Source organism: Hippichthys cyanospilos, chromosome 1, assembly GCF_059441005.1.
Source record: "Hippichthys cyanospilos isolate Australia breed blue-spotted pipefish chromosome 1, RoL_Hcya_1.0, whole genome shotgun sequence".
Classification (NCBI taxonomy): domain Eukaryota; kingdom Metazoa; phylum Chordata; class Actinopteri; order Syngnathiformes; family Syngnathidae; genus Hippichthys; species Hippichthys cyanospilos.
The window spans coordinates 12,086,585-12,109,748 of record NC_142369.1 but is presented as its reverse complement, the minus strand read 5'-3'; the positions used below and the strand labels follow the sequence as shown (position 1 = coordinate 12,109,748).

General features: G+C 38.5%; 2 protein-coding genes across 3 annotated transcripts in view; one reads left to right on the top strand and one right to left on the bottom strand.

The window, feature by feature from the left end:
* Nucleotides 1–897: 897 nt before the first annotated feature.
* On the bottom strand, nucleotides 898–6,027 carry ppic (peptidylprolyl isomerase C). Its single transcript, XM_088424677.1, has 6 exons — nucleotides 5,820–6,027; nucleotides 4,449–4,562; nucleotides 4,288–4,381; nucleotides 3,614–3,681; nucleotides 2,385–2,501; nucleotides 898–2,309 (listed from the first exon to the last, which is right to left on the bottom strand). The coding sequence occupies exons 1-6, from the start codon at nucleotides 5,931–5,933 to the stop codon at nucleotides 2,181–2,183; spliced, it is 636 nt and encodes a 211-aa protein (XP_088280803.1). The 5' UTR covers nucleotides 5,934–6,027; the 3' UTR covers nucleotides 898–2,180.
* Nucleotides 5,760–23,164, top strand: part of prdm6 (PR domain containing 6) — a 34,295-nt gene continuing 16,890 nt past the window's right edge. Inside the window, exons 1-6 of one of the 2 annotated variants that reach the window (XM_088421973.1) lie at nucleotides 5,760–6,109; nucleotides 9,873–9,913; nucleotides 12,194–12,464; nucleotides 13,737–14,299; nucleotides 18,119–18,270; nucleotides 18,416–18,574. In XM_088421973.1, the coding sequence (XP_088278099.1) occupies nucleotides 13,750–14,299; nucleotides 18,119–18,270; nucleotides 18,416–18,574 (861 nt within the window). In that variant the 5' untranslated portion in view covers nucleotides 5,760–6,109; nucleotides 9,873–9,913; nucleotides 12,194–12,464; nucleotides 13,737–13,749. The remainder of the gene's footprint in view (nucleotides 6,110–9,872; nucleotides 9,914–12,193; nucleotides 12,465–13,736; nucleotides 14,300–18,118; nucleotides 18,271–18,415; nucleotides 18,575–23,164) is intronic. The other variant, XM_088422046.1, reaches the window with a different exon arrangement.

Genomic DNA, 23,164 nt, shown 5'->3' with positions numbered 1-23,164 from the left:
GTCAACTGAAAAAATGTTGCTATTTTCTTGATTTGCGTACATGTTGACATTTGAGTTGCGCTGATGTATTTTCTTGTTTTCTCTTGAGCTTTTCTGTTTGTTTTCTTGACCTTTCGTCTTTTTTTCCTCGCTAACATGTGCTAGCGGACTAGCGTCTTGTCTGTCCGCCGCCAAAACAAATGTGCTCATTAGCGCCTTCCGGTGTCATGCCGCCTGTCAGTCCCCTCCACCCCACTCAACCCCCCACACCAAAACCTTTACGCCTCTGCCGTCATTAGCACGTTAGCGCTGGCTGCTAACACCAGCTGTCAATTAGGAGCTGAGACGCTTTTTGTTGTCTAAACATGCAGTCAATGTTGTCTTTTGTTTCCAGAGAAATGCAACTCCCTATTGAGCTACTCTTCATTAAAATCAGCATTTTAACAACAAAAGTAAATACAGTAAATGAAATATAGCCACTGAAGAATTGTATTATTTACATTTTATTAACTTTACTGAACTGAACAGTAAAATGTAATTGTATGTGTTTATTCATGTTAAACATTTAAAGATTTTCATTATTTCATGTATTCATTCAATTAAAAATATCTTTACTTTCATTTATGTTTAAAAACATACTGATAGAAAAGGAAATGTTTTTTACAGTCAAATTATTGTATCAAACTAAATTGGTTTACTTGTATAATCAAAATTGCTAACCAAACTATAATAAATTCATATAAAAACAATTAATTGAAAAGATGGGGAAACAAGGTGGTTTGTTTGGCACTGACTTTTATTGTCAACAACACAATAACAATTTATATTGATAATAAAAGCATACACTGTGGTTGGAAGAAAGTGATTATATTGATGACATCATAGATGACATTCACAGTATGATAGTGGTTAGAAAAGGAGCACAGTGAAGTGGCACGCTAACATGCTAGTTAGCATCATTTTGCGTAAACATTTAATGTGATATGATTTTTTTGTATGTGTGTCGCTACAGTTTGCATATGTTTTCATTTTATTTTTCAAAGTTAATATTGTGAATGCATAGCAAAGACAGCTAAATGCAGCTGTCAAACATCAGAGCGCCAACAAAACCTTAAAATTCAACAGTGATCAATTTTGTGCATTGATAATGTTAGAAAATAAATATATTTGATAAATTGTTTACTTTTATGATTTTAATGTTTACAACACTTTGTGCTAAAGGAGGTCAAACTCGGAAATTATTATTTTATAGTAATCTGTTCTGCACAACCCCACAATATAACACAGTAATAACCTTTGTGTTTGTGGTGGGTTCGGGTTAACGCAGCAACAAAATCCATTGCTTTTAATTCATGTAAGGGGGCAGCCATTTTGTCACCTGGTGTCGGCTGAAAATGACATCACAGTTCATGGCTTACTTGCAAATGTCAAATGACCAAGCTCAGAAAACACCTGAGCTGTGCTTGGTAGTTACCTGAGCCTGAGAAACTGTGATGTCATTTTCACGCTACAGCATTAAGCAAAATGGCTGCCCCCTGAGATTAATTAAAACCGGTGAAATTTTTCTGCTTAATTCATATCATGCATATGAAAAATATTCATCAGAATACCATTTAAAGACTAATAGGGACACATAGATCATATGGTAAATAATACTTTTAAGCTGATTTCTCCTTTAAGTAAAACAATCAAGAGGCTAAAGGAAAGCATACACAATACACAACTTAATACTAACACCCCCTGCTAGCATGCTTGCTTGTGAACAAAGAATGTTTAGTTTTTGCACCTTACTGTAACTCCAATTACAAAATATTACATGTGGATTTTTGGGGGAAGATAAAAAAAAGATAACATTTAAGAGGTTGAAATTTGAACAAGAATAATTAAAAGACTTAATGGTTGTTAGTCAGTTTGTAAACAATTGCAGATAGTGCTACTAGCAATGTGCCGCAACCTTGCTAACAAATGAACAACATACAAAATTGTTTAAAAATGACACTTTCCAGATATTTTGCTACATAATCTTGTGCTACGTTATGCTGTTGAACATAAAAAAAAGATGGGGTTTAAATACCAAATGATTTCAAAGATGAAAACAGTTGCTAGCATGTTGCTGCTAGCCCTTTACCAAACAAGTAATGTGTAATTTTCACATTTATCCTTGAAGATTCTTTTGAAAAAAGAATGAGTATTTTGTTCCTCTACCATCCATCCACATCAACGCTAAAGGGCTCTTTGACGGCGATGCGTCCACTGTTGACGATAACACACTCAGCATATGGCAGGTTTCTGTCGTTGGTGTCTTGGAGCTCAATGGTGTGCACCACAGACTGTCGAATTACATCATAACGCTTTTTAATTACATTATTCATATTCCTTAGCATAATGAATGTGTTTGGACCCACCATGCCATCCAAGACTTTTCCAAAAACGACATGTTTCCCATCCAGCCAGGGTGCTTTGGTGGCCAAAATGAAAAACTGCGAACCATTGGTGTCTGCGCCGGCATTAGCCATGCTTACCTGGAACAAAAACAAAAAATACAACTTAGTTCTCTCCAATGAAAAAAGGGCTTTATTCTCATAAACACTATAATACTAAATACTGTAAAAAAACAAACAAAACAAACAACATAATTCATATATTTCATTTTTATTGCAAACAATATGTATTGCGGATTAAAAAAAACTAAACAAAACTATATATTGCAGGGAGACGTGCTGTGAAGGCTTAATGCATGACAGACAAACAGGGCAGGAGTTGTAATCTACTCCCGCCCCAGAATTGTAGCTACCGCTGCCCTAATTGGTTGACGGTTGCGGCGGGAGCCAATCATGTGTCTTGCAGGAATACCCATCTCCCTCATGAAACTCACACTGCAGTGGGATAAACGCAAGGGAGAGGAGGAAAAAGGCTTCACTGGAGCGTTATAAATCTCTTACCTACATTTATTTTGTAAAAAAAAAATTGGAATTTCAAGTCTAAAATCTGATCATCATCATGTTTGGTTAGCTACAGTTTCACTTTAAATAGACGTCCAGACGCCGCTAATATAACCGCGGCTCTCCGTGAAACTACAGTACAGTTACTGCATAAGGTGTACTGCAGTAATCTTTGTCTTAAATATGTAAAGTATGAAAACTTTTCAAATTTAAAAAATTTAAAAACTTCAACAAAGCTTTGGGATTCTGAATGCGTCCCTAAATCGTCAAGCACATAGTTTGGTTGACAGACTAGCTGAATAACTGAAGTGCTACCTTGGCATATTAGTCTTGTGAGTGAAATCTGAGGGAGATGATCAAATATATGTTTCAATTCCTGACCCAGTGTTCCAAAAAATTAGTGAGCTGAAAGGTTTTGTAATAGCACGGTCAACTATGTGCTTCATATAAATTATATATGAAAAAACCTATGCTAATGACGCATGTTAGCTCAAAATGTTTTAGCATTTTGAAATCGCTAACTGACTGAAATAAGTAGCCAGCATGAAAACATTACACATCTTGATTCAAAACCATTGTTACAAGTAATAGTTGAGCTTTTTTTTGTAAATCAAGACAAGCTTCATGCTAAGTAGTGTATAAATTGTATTTAAAAAAAATATATATATTTACAATGTATGTCAGTGACATACCCATCCCGCTGAGCTGTGCTTCAGTTTGAAGTTTTCATCAGGAAATGTTGTCCCGTAGATGCTGTGACCTGGACAACAGCGAGAATCGTAGCTTAGCATTAGCATCATCAAGTTAATGTCATCTTATACTGATTCCTTTTCACCATCACTAGAACTTGAAACAAATGCTTGCAATGGACTATATGCATGGCAGCTTGTAACGTAATTCCTGTGGAAAACAAAGGGGTGTACAAGCTTCCAGTTCCCATTTATTCCATGCTCCCAAAAGCATACATTTATTAGTGTCCTGACACGAGGACCATTTACCCCGGATTTATAACACAAAGTGGACAATAACTGACCCAGATTGTACCATTGGTCGCAATGCAATCGTAGATTCTACTTAAGTTAAGCCATTTGATATGTGTTTTAGAAAATATGTATGAATACATTATTATATAGATAAAGCGCTAATTCAGTTTTCTTTGTCTACCATTTAGGTCTAATTTTATTTATTTTTCGGGACATTATTTACTGTATGTTATTAAGTTACGAACCCAATCAGGATTTGTTCGCTGGCATGGGCATGCTTGGCAAATCATCATCATCAACTGTCAATGATAAAAACACAAAGTGATGTTTGATCGCGTGATAGCATTAGCATGTGATTATTTTTAACATGGTGCCGGTGGTACCTCCGGTTCCGTCTCCGGCAGTAAAGTCTCCTCCTTGGATCATGAAGTCTTTGATGACCCGGTGGAACTTTGTGCCTTTGTAGCCGTAGCCTTTCTACATTAACACACACAGATACACTTAGGATTTCATTTAATAGAAACACAATGGTCCATGATCTTACCTCTCCAGTTGCCAGGGCGACAAAATTATTGACAGTGAGTGGGACCACCTCTCCAAAGAGGCCGATGACGATGCGACCCACCTCGTGACCAGCAACGGTGATGTCAAAAAACACCTGCACACACACGTACACACACACATACACACAAAACAACAGCACAAATTGCAAGCCATGAAAGCTGTCAATCAACAAGTGAAAGACATTTTATTGCTGTTCTTTTTTAGGAGGGGAAATTACTTTTTGAAAAGAATTTTTTTTCCCCCAAAATTTAAATTTTACTCTTGTAAAATAAAGGGCAACCATGCTATTATTCTAGAAATAGTAAGCGATCATTCTTTAGCAAAAAAAAACAAAAACAACAACAACTACCTTCTGAAGGTTTCTGATTTTCCCCAAATTGGGGTTTTTGAGTTTATCTTTCCCCTTCTGGGAGCTTTCAGCAGGGGATGCTGTTGTGTACCTATAACGAAAAGATGTCTTTGTACGCCTTCTTTTTTGCAAAAGAAATCTCGATACGACCTGTTTTCACCTGTGAAGCCCTTTGAGACGTCGGTGATTCGGGGCTGTACAAATAAAATTTGAGTTGATTTGAAATCTTAAATCTAATAAAGATAAATCTAAAAAATCTAATAATAAGTAAATAAATAAATAAATATTTTGTGGAAAACTACATTTTTTATTTAAATACCGTATTTTACGCATTATAAGGCGCACCGAAAAGCCGTATTTTCTTTTTTTAAAAGCTGATGGTGCGCCTTATATATGGATCAATATTGAGATTGTGATTCGTAGATGAGGAATAAACTGACGAAATAAGCTTTACCTGTTTCTTTTGTGTGTTTACAGTTGAACAAGGTTGGTTATATTGACATTGAGTTATTATGCTAGTTATTATGAGTTTAGAGTTATTATTTGAGTACAAATTGAGTACAATTGAGTACAACTACATATTGTGATTGGAAAAAGTTTTAAAATATGTCATTAATTGAGGGTGCGCCTTATAATCCGGTGCGCCTTGAAGTGCAAAAAATACGGTAAGTAACCCTTTCGAAATCTCTAACTTTTGTAAAATAATGACCAAGCATGCCATTTAGTTTAGAAATAGCAATCAATCTTTCTTATCAAAAAAATACATACAGTATCCTGTAGTACTTTAATAGATATTCAATTTTTTTATTTAGTTTTTTACCCAAACTAAATATTTCAGATATCTCGCTTGTCATCGCGATAACCACCCAAGCATTACTAAGCGCGGGACGTGAGTTGGCGGGAAAGCCCGCGGGCTCAAGTGTGAAGCTGCGCGCGCACACGTACGGATCATGCTAACAACACGGAGAAATGCTAACAACACACACAAATGCTAACACGTGCCTTTTCTGTGACTTTGGGTCCGCTGACACCGCTCCGCGAAGCCGCCGCCGAGGGGAGGCAGGCGGCGTTCAGAAGCAGCAGGGCGGACAGCAGCAGCATCGAGCGAGTCTCCATCTGGTTCCGGAGCGGCGGAATCTCTGCAGCGGCGCTCAGCTGGAAGGATGGCCGGGATACAGTGCGTCATTGCCGTGCACGTCATCAGAAAGCATCCCCCGCCACCCTTCTCCTCTTCTCCCCACCGGCTGACAAGTTCCGCCCACCTCGAGGAAGCAGTGAAATAAGGAAACGAGGTGAGCGGATGTGGACATTTATCAACAATTACAAAGTGCCGGAATACTTGTCATTTGTCTCAAGTCGACAATGCATCTAACAGTCACTGTTCATCATATAGTTTAGCATTAGCTTGAATGCTGGTGACGTCATCACACCTATTTGCATCGTCATCACTCATGTAGCTCAGCTTTCGTCTTAATTATGATGGTGTAACATTTGCTGGCATTTCATCTTCTTTGTTGTTAATCATGTCATAACCTTGGTATGGTTCAGCTCTCATCTAGCACCTAGCCATCATGATGATGATGACGTCATCACACAAACTTGCTCATCCACTTGTCAGTTCTGTAGCATGACTTGATGATGTCATCACACACTGAGATGTTAATCTAGTTTTCAATCAGGCAGTTTAGTTTTAGCAATCACGCCGATGATGTCATAACAAAGTGAGCATAGATTAGCATGACAATTAACGTTGATTGTCATAACACACTGACTTGTCCAGCACTAATCACTTAGCATTAGCATAAATGTTGCTGAGGTAAAAACAGTTTTTTTAATGCGTTTGGAAATATTCTTTTGCTCTACTTTGTGCTCTCCATTCAAAAACTTTGATTTAGTAATTCAATGCCCTAAAATTGAGCACTTGAACACGATCAGGGTTTTTCAACTGTGCCTAAAGCGTCAGGCAACACAGATAAAGAGAGTTCAGGCACATGCTTCTGATTGGTTTAAAATACCGGGATTCTCCAGATATAGGACGCACCTCCATTGTAGGATCAAATTCTTGGCGACAATGTAAAAACTAGCAAAACAGAATAAATTTAATCTGTACATTCTTCAGGTTTCCTTGTGTTCATAGCCATAAATTATACAATTGTTGCGGATTAATTTCAGTGTATTTCAGATTTCCCACATTGTGAGCAGTCAGCGAACACTTAGCCAGTGGAACATTGAATGCGCTCAAAGCAGTTTTTCTTTTTCCTTCGAGTTCATTCAACCAGCTGAGCAAGGTCAAATGTACAATTGTTGTATTTAAAGCGGCGCAAAAAGGAGCTCGTTGTTTTTGTTTGAACTCTCAGTGGTGGTATTGCAACAAATAGTAATCGAAGGAAGAATAAGGTATCAACTGCATTTACCTGAAATTGAAGATTGAATGTAGTTTTTTTTAATACTGTGTTCAAGGGAAGCAAAGTTGCAAAAGAGAATAAAATTCCCTGATGAATATCTGTCAATGCACATGAATTATAATAGTCAGCCTGCGGTGACCTTAAAGCATGCACACACTCACACACACACAACACACAGTGTGTGTGCGTGTAGTTTTATCGGCCTCCTGTCAAAGCGACCCATCCATTCGTCTTTTCTCGCCGCCGTCCACTGAATTAATTAAGCAGGAATGTAAATGTTTTAATTGAATGTCAAACAGGACCCTAACCACACGCGCACACACACACGCACACAGACGCACACATTTATTCCTAGGTATATGATGCGATGTACACACGCAAGCTAGAGCTCATTTTGCTGTTTTTGGGTTGTGTTAGGCTAATTGATTTTTGTTAGTTGTGCTACATATGTTGTTACTTCATGAAGTATTATTGTGTTATGTTAATATTGTTGTTGTCTTTTGTTAATTGTTTTCTATTGTGTGCCATTAGCTATGGTTTAGTTGTACTAGGGAATGCCAGTTGGCTTATTTTTTTTTGTTTTTGTTACTCGAGTTGCATGATGAGCTATGTTAGTTGCTTTATCATTGGGTTGTCTGTTTGTGTGTTTTTTTTAGGTTGTAGTTGTGTGTCGTTGCAATTTTTAGTGAGTCATTTCTGTTAGTTTGTTCTGTTAGGTTTGTTTTATTGCTTCATACATCCAGTGTGGAAATCAAGTTAGCTAGCTGGGTTAACTTTAGTTGTGCTACGCAAATTATGTTTTAAATTCATGGTTTTCTGTTTTATTGTTAATTGTTTCACATTCATTGTTTATGAATAATATGAAGTGACTTGTGTAAAGTTTCTAGCTGTCCTACATATGTTACTCATCCTGTAGTAAATTTAGCTTGTGTTAATTCTGTTTCTGTGAGTTTATGTTACTTTTAGTGAGAGACATTGGTTTTCTGTGAGTTTATTTATGTAAGTAACATTGCCATGCAGCTTCGCACTATTGTTTCTTTTTTTCAAGAAATTTTGTGATGGTCAAGTGGCAAGATTTTCAGAAATGTAAAGAAAAGAGACATAATTATCCCTGTGCTTGTCGCACTTGCAACACGTCGGCCTTGCTAGTTGACCTCAAAGTGATGCATTTGTTTATATATATTTGTGTTACATTACAGACATTAGTTGTGTTACGGTTCTTGTTTTGTTAACTGTGTGACATCAGTTGGATTACGCTGTGTTTTCTTAATAGTTGAAAGGCTGTGTTATTTTTTTGATGTTATCGTTTTATGTTAGTTGGGTTTTTACAGTATGTCAGTTGCGTTTCATTTGTGTTTTGTTGAATAAATATTTTTAGATCTGTGGCCAAGCGCTTGTTAGTATGAATTGAACGTTTGTGTGAATTGTGCAATGGGAGTTGTTCTTGTTACTCGGTATCCTAGTGGTGCTCAAGTATACTTTTTTATCCTGTTTTATATGTTTTTTTATTCTTATTTTAGGCATGAGGGTGTTTTATTTCCAGGTGACGTGTGCGTCCGGGGGTTAAAGTTGACGCGGAGATCGGAGCGGTGTGTATGTATGTGTGTTTGCTTGTTAATAAGTTGTTTTTGTGTGCAAATAATTAGCTTTCCTTGTAGAAAATGATGAATTTGGGCAGTTAATTCATCGATCGGCCGATGCGCTGGGCTGTGGAAAAGTCATTAATCAATGCGTGAAAAGAGCTAATTCTCCTCCCGCTGCTTCCTCCGAGACAACACAAAAACAACACAACACACACTTCACACACCCTATCACACTGCTGCAGGAAAATATGTTTTTTTTTTTGTGTGGGTTTCACACACAACCTAACGTTTTTTTTGTTGTGCTTTTGTTTTTTGTTTTTTTCCGTAATGAAAAACAACCACCGGACCATTCATTAAAAACTACAACTGAGCCACACCTTATTTTTAAAAACAACAATAATAGATGAGTATTTTCTTACTCGTGTTCATTTGTAAAGTGTCAAAATATCTCACAATGGTAACAAAAGTTCAAATACAACATTGCGAAAATTGGTGAACTACTTTTTGCGAAAATTGTTCACGTTACATGACTTTTGTTTCTTTAGTTTGTTACAGGTATACAAGATGTGCAACGATTTATTTTACTCATTTACGTTACTTGTTAAGTTAATTGTGTGACATAATTGTTCAAGTATACTGTATAAGTTAAGTCAGTCCTGTTACATTCCATGTGTTTGTAAATATTCATGTGATAAATACAACTAACAATCAAAGTTACAAACAAACTAAATCACTAACCATAACCTACTTACCGAGTTTGATGTTAGTTGTGTTAATTTGTTGTAACAAAAACATTATTTACATAAGTTACTATGTTGTGAGTTGTATTAAACTAATACAGTATTGTTACTTGTTGTTACTTAGTTTTAAGTTACTCTTTTAAGTTACTTTTACTTAGTTTTAAGTTACTTTTGTTACATTTGATTCAAGATTTTACTGTCATATGCATAGTAATATTACCCAATGAAATACTTAGTTTCTTCGCTTCCCAAGCAGACTTACATTTGGGTTTGAATATTGAAATAATAACAATGGTGACTTAAAAGTTGTGTTTTTGTTCCACACAGGATTGTTGTCAAATAAAAAAATCGCATGACATGAGAAATGGGTGAGTTGCTTTTACTTTGTTTTTCTTCTTTTGAGATGCAATGATTTGAATGATATGGAATGTGGCATCCCTCAGGGAAACATACCGAGTCCACTTATCCTTTTTATTAACATTTTTTTATTGACTACTTTCCTGACATTCTAAACAATCAACCGTTTCACATGTCATGTTAATCATGACATGTTTGTATGTTTAAAAGCTAGCCAGCTAAAATGTGATTCGCCAGCGACACGCCGGGGTCGACCTCCCTCCTTCCCTCCCTCCTGCCTGCTAGCCAGCATTCTTGCAAAAAAAGTGAAAAAAGTGTCTTTTGGGCCGTCGAGAGTTCATGCGGAGACGCTGGCGTGTTTGTGTTTTTGTTCCTTATCAATCCAGAGCCGCTCGCCAGGATGACGGATGGCGGCTGTCACGCCGACGCTAGTCATAACAACAAACGCCTTTACGTGTTCCGCCGTTTAGCCCGTGTCCTTATCCGTGCCTGCGCTTGCTGACTGATGTGCTGCGTATGTATGGGTACAAGTGTGTATGTGTATGCTTGTGTGTGTGTGTGTGTGTGTGTGTGTGTGTGTGTGCGCCCGTTGCAGACTGCTAGCAAGCTACGGGTCGCGGATAACAAGACCGACCCAAAAACACAATGAGCTCAGCTGTAATCTGTCTTGTCTGCGTGTGCACATGCACACACACACATACACACTTGCACAGACACACAAACACACGCACGCACACACACACGTTGCTAAGGAAGTCAAGGCCAATCAGGCTAATAATAACAATCAGCAAGTAATAATAGTAATAATCTTCACGACAAATAGCGTGCGTCAAACAGGAAGAATTAAGAGGGAGAAAAAAGTTCGACAACGTGGTCAGCTTGTCAAATAAAAATAAACACATGTTGTAACTTTTGATGCCACCAGGGGGTGCGACTCACCAGGGGTGCGACTCACCAGAACGTACAATCAGTTTTTCACTTTGTAGCTATTCATTTTCAACTGCTTCGCATTCATTGTTCTTTTCTGATCATGGTGTTAAATAAGTTGTGCGCAGCATTTGTTTTCTTACTTTACGTAAGTACTCACAAAGAGCTGCTGTTGACCACAACTGCCACTCACGCTCACACATTCAGACTAAGAAACTCAAAATCCTCTGATGTTACGCACTAGGCCCACTCTATAAAAGACGGGTCAACAACATGAATACCACAGCACAGACAGTAATAACATGTAATAAAACCATTTTTTTTCTTTACATTCATTTTTTTTTTTTTTTTATGTTTTAATAGGGAAGCCCGTGTATTTGCTGTTTGGTCTTCTGGGATTTCCCTTTTCATCTGGGAACATGTCCCTGATATTCTGAAAAATGTTTTTTTGGACTTGATCCTCCAAGTATTCACATTTTTAAAGAGGCTTTTCCATGTCAAATAAGAAATGTTAATTATTCATGGATTTTTGCTATTTGTGATTTTATCTATATAGCAGCAGGGGTTCACTTTACTGTGCTATTTTTCCTTGTTATTTTATTTTGTGTTATTTTAGGGTTTTGAATCAGATTAATGGCATTTCAGTTCATTTCCGCAGAGAAATTTGGCATATGCGTAATTTGAGTTACGAGCTTTGCCATGACATGAATTGAACTCATTAGTTGAATTCTTGACTCATAAAAAGTAGTGCCAACCTCTATGGATTTTTTTAGGCCAATACTAATACTAATTCTGTAATGTCGCAGAAGAAAATTCCAATAATCAATTCATCGGATGATTAATTTAAAAATATCGATATGACATTGACTGAAATGTCTTTGGTCCAATAGCTTTCACAACACCAAATAAATGTAATTCAGGCAGAGTATCTGACTTTTACAACACTCTGTCCACCTGTGTTTAACCTTATGTTAGGAAGGAAAATCGGTCGATTTTTGCTGAAAATTTGTCAGATTTTTGCAGATTAAGAAATTCTTATTTTCCTATGTAGTAATAGGTTCACGTGGAATCAAGCACATGGTCAAAAACTGGTCAATTTGAAAAGAGCTGATCTCTAGCGATTAAATTGGCCTTCCAACAAACAGGTTGGTGGGAGGGGCCTAGTATGCAAATGAACATGTCCTCCTGTTCTTTATCATTTTAAAAATGAAATTGTCTTCCAACTTTTTTGTTAATGAGAAACAAAGTCAAGTTTTCTTTTCATTCTTTTTTTTTTTTGCATCAGTATGCAAGTTCAAAGTTCACATGTAGGCTGCGCTCCACCGGGGAAAATGTGTGTGTGTGTGCATGTGTGTGTGTCGTAGGTCCAAGAAAAAGAGAGAGAGGGGGGCGCGTGCGGCGCATGGTCATGTGCTGCTTTTTTTGGCTGCGGAGGACACATCATCTTCCTCCTCTTCATCCTCCTCTTCTTCTTTGGGGTTGAAGAGTGAGAGAGAGCAAGAGAGAGAGTGTGTGTGTGTGTGTGTGTGTGTGTTTGTGTGTGTGTGTGGAGTGAGTGTTCCTCCATGAAGAAGAAGAATCGAGTTCGGACATCAGCGCTCCTCAGCCGCACACGCGCACAGCCTCACCGCACCGGTAAGCTTATTATGAATATCTTCATTATTATTGTTATGACACACTTTTTTTTTTTTTTTGCTCTTTTTTCATAATTTCTTAATTTTATATTTTACTGCCAGCGTCACATTGTTTTTGCTTCGACATGCAAAAACTTTGTCGACTCAATGAACACGTGACGGTTTTAATAATTGGACACAATTGACAGCGTCGACACGCTTTTATGATATTTTATTGCTTTTGTGAAGGATCAATTCACAAGTTGACAAAAAAAAAGTCAAGAAGGTCGTACAAAATGGAACAAATGCAGCACCCTCTCACGTCCTCCTTTTTTTTTTAAATACATGCAGCAAAATTTGAAAGTTCTTGATTCATGTTCATTTTTTAATATATGCTTGAAGAAAAACCATGTGCCGACTTTTGACAAGTTGATTTGTAGGTTTTTGTTGTGAAAGCTTTGAAGCACATGTGGAATGATCTAGACATAGAAACAATATTTTCATAATTGTTTATGATAAATTTCTGATAAACAACATATCGATTGATTTAAAAGAAATAGGACAGTAGTGTTTTACACTTAATTGCGGCATGGATATTTAAATGAGGCCTTTTTTCACTGTTAGTCTTCATTAAGTGTTTAGCTATTTTATTCCTATATTCAGTATGACATTTATGACTTACTGAATCAAATAGGACGAATGTATTTTATTTATATTTCATGCATACTTTGCATTCACGCATTTTGTCATTGTTCTGACCTTTAGAATGCATCCTTTTTTTCAAATATGTTGTATACGTGTTTGTATGTAATTTAAAATATTTATCCTTCATCAATCAAAAGGGTTTCAAAGCTACACTACAGATGTGTTTTCTGTAGTTTTTGCGTCGTGGAATTGAGTGATGTACTAATGTCATCATGAAATTCTATTATATTTATGCCGTAATTACATCCAATCCACATTTTCTGTGCATTAAATGAAAAAGGACGGGTAATTATTTCTATTACAATGATGTTCAGTTAACGTGACTATTTTGAGGGGAAATTCACTACTATACCGTTCGTGACTTTAAATAAAGTATGTCATTAAATATAGTATCTTATATTAATTTATATCCAACCTCATTGATTATGTATATACTTAAGCCAAATACATATAAATACAAAAGTCTTATCTGTCATAAAATGACATTTTAGGACAAAAATATTGCATGTTAAATTTCACACGAAATGAGAGTGAGGTGAAATGTGTGTGAGACGCAGATGACTGACAGTTGTCATGTCTCCCCGCGCAGACGGCGTGGCGCCATGCTGAAGCCGGGCGAGGCATCGGCGGCGACGGCGGCCTCGGCCTTCCTCAAAGTGGACGCGTCCTCGTACCTGCATCACTGGCAGCAGCTTTTCCCGCACACGCCGCTCAAGCCCCCTTTACCCACACCCTCGGGCCCCCTGCACTGCACCTCCTCGTCGGGGGCCGCCGCCGCCGCCCTGGCGCCCGCCTCCTCCTCCTCCGTTGCGGTCGCCCAACTTCCCCTCGCCCAGCACATGGCGCTCTATGGGCAAGCCCTGGCTCCGGCGGGCCCCGGGGGTCCCGGCGGGGACGCGGCGGGGGTGGCCCCCCCTGCCGAGAACACCGCGGCGGGACGCCTCCTGCAGGTGAAGGAGCAGAGCTGCGGGGGCGTCGGCGTGGTGTCGTCCAGCGTGAAGAGCGGCGGCGACGAAGGCGGCAAGACCTTGACGTCCGTGCAGGCGGCGGGCAAGATGAAGCTGACGGCCGAGGAGCTGGACTACTTCCTGTACGGACAGCAAAGGATGGAGATCATTCCCGTCAGCAGCCACGGCGCGGACGTCAACAACCGTATGTACGCACACGCACACACACGCGCACGCGTGTAGGATAGCGCCGACATAAGGACCGCACCGTTTGAATTGGGACCCGGAGCCAACAGGCTGTAAATAATCATTATTATTTCGTCTGCAGATCTGTTCATGTATGAAATTAATTTTTGTCGTGTAGTTTAAGTCTTCATTTTAATTCATTCATCATTTGAAATGTAATTACATCATATTTTGTAACTATTTCATTGACTTTTCTGTTCATGAAGTGATTTTGTTTGGCTCTGTCGTGCATAAGTTTTAAGTTAAGTTTAAAGTTCTTTTACTTAATTAGCAAATATTACAAGCCGAAAGAATTTTATTCTTTAGTTTTGTTTTTCATTTTTAATAATGAACAATATGTTTTTCCAACAATCTTTTACTTAGATATTTTTAAGATTTGAAATATATCATGAAGTATTTGATTCCTCAAAATTAACTTTTGTTTGACTTATTTTGATGTTTGCAAAATCTACTCCCCAACATATGTATACAAAATTTTATTTAATTTAAGTTGAGAATACATATTTGCTAATATGGTAATGATAATAAAATTAAATGCCATTTTAACATTATTACATGTTTTATTACTCAAATTCATTTTCATTCCTACTGGCTGACTACAGTCTGTATAAATTTTTCATTCTCCAAGTATTTAGTTGAAAAAACATTGACAAAAGAATAACCAAAAGCAGAGGAAAATTCATCTATTTCTTCAAAAAAAACTTCAATGCTCAAATTCTATCAATAAACTGTATAAAAGTCAAAAGGAAATACATATTTTTGAAATGATGGCGAGTTTTTTTTGATGTGACATCAGAGGTCAGTGGCCCCGAGCTCTGATTGATTAACAATCAAATTTCACTTTCAAATTATTGATCAGCAAAATGAATAATCTGCACTTAATGCGTCATTGAATGTGAACACTGCGTATTTAATAGAACCATATCATTATTCATCCGTAACAAAAAATGCTATTTAAATACACACACACATGCCAAAAATGTATTTTTTTTTAAATTACACAATTGTATTTTTTTGCATCTTAAAATCACATTACACTACATCTAAAGTCACTTAAACACAAACCCAATATTTAATTGTCTTGACGATTTTCTTCATGTGTGTTTACGCTCACGTCTTTGCCGTGTCGAAAGTTGTCATGAAAGTGACATGATGAAGATGTGTGTGTGTGTGTGTGTGTGTGTGTTTACGCACGCATGTGTGTGTTTGTGATAAAACGGTTCATCAGCAGTAATCTGCGTCGATACGTGCCGGCAGGCCCGATGAGGGATGGCGGGACAAGCGGGAATTAATTGCTGCATATAGTTTTGTGTTGAGGAGGCGGGGGGCGTAGAGGGGCACAAAGTGGGGGATGTGCTCGGTGATGAGGGGGACGAGAAGGGGGGAGATCGATCTAGCGGAACGCTATTTATCATCCCAACACAACCATATGGAGGTCCCGGGGGGCCACGCGCATGTGTGTGTGTGTGTGTGTGAAAGTGAAGTGTTTAGTGTGTAAATAAAGCAGTCCCACACACACAGAAAATAATAATAATATACTGTAGGTAACATTCTACTTAGGTCACATGACATCACCACTCACACGATAAGGTTACATTTAGAATGAATACGGTGGATTTGATGACGGTTGAATGATACTTTGTTTTAATTGATTCATTTTCATTTTTGCGTTTTATTCTCCTTTCAACTACGCGTCCCACGATGCACCTGGATTTGTCGCCAATTGACCAACGAAACCAGATTCTGTTTGTTTGGTTTTTTTTAGTATAACACTAAGTTACATGTATTCATCAACCACTAACAGATTTTCAATTTATAGCATTTTTTAAAGCAGTTTTTTAAAAATAATTAATTTTGAAATTAAAATTTTTCACTTTTATTTTCATATTTTAAATCAAATATATCCATCTATTATTCAGGAAATATTACTAATTCAAGTGCAAACAGGTTGTATTCAATTACTAAAATATTCATAAAAGTATAATTTATTCACCACCATAAAGGTATGTAGGATTTAACAAAATACTTTTATGAATCCAGAAATGTAAATTATGCATGAACATGTTTTGTTTAATTAATATTTTGGAATTATTGGTCAAGAACTGTAATTTATTCATCAACAAATGCATTGAGGATAAAAAACATAACCCAGCTTTTTAAACAACCAATTCAAATCATCTAGATTGTTTTTTTTTTCTGCAAAATAAATAGATTCATGAAGAGAATAAATTAATGAATCACAACATTTCGTTTATCCATTAAGAAATGTTGATTATAAATCACAAAAATATTACATTATCATGTAATATACTGTAATACAAAAGAATATCTTTTGCTTTTTAACATTAAAATCGTAACAGTGCATGCACACACACACACACACACACACACACACACACAGTGTGAATGCGTATTCTCCTTGCAGTTGTTATCACGTAGTAAATGTATGTGTTTAAGTGTTGTTGCTAGACAACACGGAGACAGGTCTGTGATTGTCGTGAGATTCGATTGAGACTACGTCAACTCCCAAAGTTTCCCGCGTTCCTCAAAGTGGGAATGTTTGTTTGACATTGTTCCCGTTAAGCGGAGCATTAAGAACCCATGGCCGCGTACTTCATGACTTCATCCGTCAGCGGCCGTCACTCTTCCTGCTCCGCCGTTATTTCAATTTTGGGAAAAACGCGAAAGAAAACAAGCGGGACTTCCTACTGGGATTTTTTTAGTCCAGATAATAATCAGTGCGTCAATTATTGGTGTCAATTAGTGTCACACTTCATCACGCTGCAGAGCTGCGACCGATGCTTTTCACCCCGACGCGCCGCATCGCTCGGGGCGGAAATATGTCAGGAATGACTTCAATGCAGCCAAAGCAAACATTAAAAACTAACAAAACTGTATTTGAATGAACAACAGCTTCTGCAACATTCAGAAAACACAGTGAACACAAAGTGGACCAGGTAGCGTGAACCAAGTTTGAAACTGTTAAGAGTCTGACTTGAATGAGATGTGAACCAGGTGTACATTATGAAGCGATTGTAAATTATTTGCAAAAGCTTCATAAACACCAGTTAGTGTGACACAGGTTCAAAACTGATGTGAATCAAGTGTGAATACCTGAATCAGGAGTAAACTATGCATGAAAACAACAACAACCCTGTGACCACATTGTTCACATAGTGGAGACTCAACAGACCCAGATTCAAAAATGCTGTAAATCATGTGTGAATTGTAACCCAGATTGTGTGAAATTAGATGCCAACCAGGTTTGAAATTGGTCAAAACCAGGTGTGAATACACGAGTCGGATGTTTCTAACGTGAAAGATGCATGAGCACAGTTTGGAGCAAGTATTTTGAAACTATGTGTGAACCAGGTAGGAGCAGATATACTGAAGACATGTGTGAACACAATCTGCACCGGAATATGTGAACCGGTTTAGCACAAAGCAGCAAACACAGTCTGTATTCGAAAGTGTGATTGAGATGCAATGTTTCCTAAAGCTTCTTTAAACCTTGGTCGGTATTTTGTCCAACGCTTTGATCTTTACATCAAATCTTTTCACATCAAAGGGAAAGCATTGAAAAAAGGCATTAGGGTGCTGAAATTTCTCCCAGATGGTGACAACATGTCAAACTCCAAAATGGCACGACCACTTAGTTATCACACTACCAGGAGTGTTTGATCTTTTCACTTAAAATACTGCGAGAAAGATGTGAAAGAAAATGACATAAAATGATGAAAATACTGCAAAAGGGCTCAATTTGAACATTTTCTTCCAGGCTGTGATATGTGTGCGGACAACCGTAATGGCGAGTGTCCCATGCATGGACCGCTTCACTCCCTGCGGAGGCTGGTGGGCACCAGCAGCGCCACGCCGGCACCCCTCACCCTTCCCGATGTTCCCGACTGGCTTCGAGATCTGCCCCGAGAGGTGAGCGCTTTTCTAGAGATCGGAGACTTGAGTCACGTGACTTGATTTGAGGTAGTTGTAGGATTTGGGCCTCGTATTGTTAAATCTTACAGAAGCCACTTTCTGCTTGGTGCTCATCATTCATCAATCGCTTCTGTATGCGTAGGTGTGTCTGTGTACCAGTACCCTTCCCGGCCTGGGGTACGGAATCTGTGCCGCCCAGAGAATTCCCCAGGGCACCTGGATCGGACCCTTCCAGGGCACCCCCCTTATGCTGGACAAAGTCCGCTGCGGAGCATCCAGGAACACACGGCACTTGTGGGAGGTAACAAAGACGCCGTTTTGTGCACCCTTTTTATTATGGAATGATAGGTTGTTGGCGTGAAAGGCGGTAGCATCCAAATTCAAACCTTTTGAGTAAACTAAAGGTGTAAAAGCAATGTAAACACATTTTATGATTTAGACATTGTTTGCTAGGCCTGAAGCAGACTTGAACACAATGTGAATCAGGTCAAAGGTAAATTGGGACCCAATGTGAACACACTCTTAATACAATGTTTCCAAGATAGTTTGACGGAGATGTGAATTAGGTTCTATCCAGATATGAACCAGATTTAAATCTGGCATGATATGTTTTCGCCCGATTCAGAGACGAAGATATTGTGAATCAATGTGAACCGGATTAAAACCTATTCCAGTTCAATTTCTATGTATGTCCCATTTAGTGCAACATAAATGTTTTGAATCAATCAGGAGAGAACCGGGTCTAAATTGAGCATGGATACAATGTGAACTTGGTAGAAACTAAATTAAAATAGTTTAAACGTGGTTCACTACTATTCCAATTACGTTTTCTGTTTAACACAGTGTTTATGTCCAATTCAAAGCAATTCACACATGATAAGTGTGAATGCTATACGTACATACGTTTAGGGCATGCCTTCTCAAATAGTGGGGCGGGGAGGTGTAGAGGGGTGCAGTGCCGGGGGGTGTGAATGACCCTAGGGAACAGGCTTTGTTTTTGCTGTGTGATGTGTAATTGCAGATCCACAGCACAAGGTGGTGCAGTGGCACTCTCATTGTCAAAATCTGTGAGGAAGTTCTAAACTTTTTAATGCGCTCAACATTTATTTCTAAATGACATCCATTAATGTCATTTAGAAAAAATAATCGGGACAACCTTTACACCTTTTCTTCAGGTTGAAATGTTTAAGATATTGGTGCTCCTGTATTAATGTTCTAAAACAACTTACTGTTGTATTGATTTAATATGTTTCTAGAATAAAAAATGATCTTTTTTTTTTATTTCAGGCACTTTGATGAATTTTTAGTTTTTTTTTTCAGTTTCAGACTAACCTATAACCTGTACAAAAACTTTAAAAATTAAAGTTAACATTTGTTGACAGGTGATTTATATCGCTTCTGTCTTTTGTTAATGTTAAATTGTACAATTCTGATGTACAATTTCTATGGATAATGATATTCTGAATAGTAGTAATAGTAAAAATAATTGAGAACTTATGAGGCTTTGGGGTATATGTGCATCAACTGGCTTGTTGAAGGTTTGAAACGTTACAACACTGTGTACTAGATACTATGAATCAGGTGTGAAAGTAGTGTGCACAAGTGTTGTGAATCAGGTCTGGCATGAACATAATGTCATGTAGGATCTATTTTTATTTTGTTTGCTATACCTTCTTCATATTGCGCCTGATTCACACCGCTTTCACACCTGATTCACATGATGCGAAAACACAATTTGTAATACTTAAACTAGTGTGTGTGGCAGCTAGTGTGTTGTAACTTGGAAAAAAAAGTATGAGCCAGACGTAAACACGGTGTGTTGGAGTTTTTTCCCTTTAATTCCAACAAGGAACCTGAAAAATCTTGTTGGATGGCTGCGGACTTCTAGGGAAAAGTGATGAAGTCGTCACGGCTGAGCTGTTGTCGAGAAGCCGACGGCGGCGGCAGCAAAGAAAACAAAGAAAAGCTCACTCGGCGGCCAAATATTTTGCTAGCGCGACGCCCGCGAGGATTCCCACAATCCTACTGGGCTTGTCGGAATGTCGTAAAAGGCTTTTATTTGCTGGCCTTCCATCTTTCGACGCTTTATTTAACAACCACAATGACATCATCGCCACGGCGGTCACTGTGTCTGCAAGGGATTTTATTTATGGCGACTCATGATTGTCAAAAAATAAACTTTTAGCTGGCTATTTGTGTTTGTACTGACGGTGGCGCTTGTGCTAAAACAATCTCGAAGTTGAGAAGCCACAAAATGGCTTCCTTCATGGTGAAATTTTAACCACTTTGGGTCACATTCATGGTATGGAAACAACATACTTGTATGTGTGTGGGTGTGTGTGTGTGTGTGTGTTGGGGGACTGTGTTTGTCGCGATGCGCATGGTGTTATTCAATTAGTTGTCTGATGCTCGCCCCGCCCCCTCACACAACTAGTGTGAGAAAGCATGGTGAGCGCTTGTGGAAATATTTTGGAACGTCTGATGAACTGATGGATGAGGTGGCTCACCAAGAGAGCTTCTCTGGTGGCGGCTCGCTGGTCCACACTGTTGATCCTGGTTCTAAATATGGTGCCTGCTGTGTGATAATGTGTGAAAGTCTACGCTTTGTTTACATTTGTTTTGATCTTTGTGTCAAAGTTGAATGTTTTAAAGACCCGGTGCACAGGGACTGCCCGCCGAGTGACATGGCTGAATACAGCAAAGCAAAAAAAAAATCCCGTACAAATTACAGTTGGTGACTCTTGCATCTCACACCTGGTAACTGACCCCCACGCACATTCCAACCCACTGCAACGGAAAGACTACAACCGCGCCTTGTCTTCTTATTGGGAAATACCGTTTTGCAAAGGCAAACGTGTGCCGTATTTTACGCACTATAAGGCGCAGGTAAAAACCTTTAATTGTCTCAAAAGCTGACAGTGCGCCTTATAATCTGGTGTGTCTCATATATTGATCATATCAAATGATATGCATATAACTGTACTGTTATCATAACATGTTGGCTACAAGTATGTGAGCGCTGGTCAACAGCAAGCCCACTGCAATGTTTCACAAGCCATGAAGCTAAGCGTCATGCTACTTTATCTCAATTTAGCGGTTAGCTTCATGAACATGCAGAGTCATACTAAAAGTAAAAATGAAATAAGCATTAGCCATTACTAAACAAACAATGGGCCGCAAATAACCCGTGCGAACGGATGTGCATCAATGCTAACGTTAGCTATTGCATGGTAAACAAGCATGGTCGCGATCTTTTCATATGCTAGTTAGATCGTTGGCAAGCGTATGATGCATATAAGTGTCAACAGCGTGTGACAACTACGATGTCCAAAACACATAAAAACACAGACTCACAGTAATTGCTTTCGGAAGAGTCCTGAATGAGGGAGTCATCAGAATGAGCACGGCCTTCATGCTACCGTAACCGCTTGGATTTTAGGGAAGTGTCCCGGAGTTATGGCGTCAGGGGGGTGACGGGAGTCCGCCAGAGTTTTTGGAGGGAGTTGAAAAATAAGCGGGTGTCGACTGTTGCGCTCCCAAAGTAATATACCTGTTCTGCGTTTCCTTTCCGTTGCACGGAAAGCTCTGGGATACCTCACACAAGTCACAACACACAGCGACTTCCTGACTGCACCTCCAAATCAAAGCTGACAACAATAAATGTGTGTTTGTAAACTCAACAACGCCATACCAATCGCAAATAGGAATTTTTAAATCAACAAAACAATATATTTTAAGATTTTTACTGGATGCATAATGCAACTCCATTTACTGGATGCATAATGCAACCCCAGCCACTACTTTAGTGTCTGTTCTTTGTGTGCCTTTTATGTTTGTTTGTTTTTTTTTGGGGGGGGGCATTCATTGAAGGTGCAGCTTATAGTGCGAAAAATACGGTACTACTGTATATAATAATGACGCATCATGTGTGGTTGGATGTGAAAACATTGTTAGGTGTGAAATCAGCAAAATGAGGCATGTGCGAGCACTTTCTGGTTGTGTGTGTCAAGATTTGAACAAGGTAAACCAGTGTGGATTAGTCAGTGCAAACAAAGTGTTGTGAACACAGTGTGGACCAAATAGTAGAAATCTGGTCTGAATCAGGTTTGTAACAATTATGAACCAGATGTGAATCGGGTGTGAAAAATAGTGTGAATGTGGTGTAAACACAATGAGACTAGCTGAATCAGATATAGTTACAAACATGCTGTGGATGTATGAAAGTGAATTAAGTGTCAACGGTAGATATAGTGTGAAACCAGTTGTAAACCAGGTTTGAAAGCAGTGTGAACACTATATGGACCAGATATCAGCAATTTGGTACCATACGGTACGATCCATATGTGAACCAGATGTGAATAATGTGTGAAGCAAACGTTGAAGCAATGTGAGCCGACAATATGGTACCATATTGATAGTTTTAAATGTAAAATGAGTTTGTGTGAAAGCAGTAGTAGAAGTAGATGTAAACACAATGCGGTACCGGGTATATGAACCAGATCTGAATGTGGAATGTGAATCAGGTCGACGGATCAGATTTGAATCAGGAACACCACTTTTTTTTCATGGCAATTTCATTTTTCCCCCCATCTTTTTCCATGGGAGGTGACAACGTATGAGCAATAATCATCTGTAAGACAACGAAGAGGGGGTGAGTAGTTTGAAGAAGAAGAGTTGTGATGAAGAGGGGGCCGAGGGCGTGTAGAAGAGGAGGTGATGAAGAGAGCAGATAACGGCAGAATTAGTGCGTTTGATTGATTTTGTGTACAACTCAAGCGTGCGATCATTGATCTTCACTCACAAACACTTTTACACCATTTGGACTCTATAACAACAACAAGAGCACTGCACTGTCACCATGTTACCTGAAGCTAAGTCATGCTATGAGATG

Coding starts and splice junctions, on each gene's coding strand:
- ppic (XM_088424677.1), bottom strand. CDS start 5,933: ATGGAGACTCGCTCGATGCTGCTGCTGTCCGCCCTGCTGCTTCTGAAC. Junction 4,563..5,819: donor GACCCAAAGTCACAGAAAAG/GCACGTGTTAGC, acceptor GTGTGTGTGCAG/GTGTTTTTTGACATCACCGT. Junction 2,502..3,613: donor AGCACAGCTCAGCGGGATGG/GTATGTCACTGA, acceptor TTTTTGTTCCAG/GTAAGCATGGCTAATGCCGG.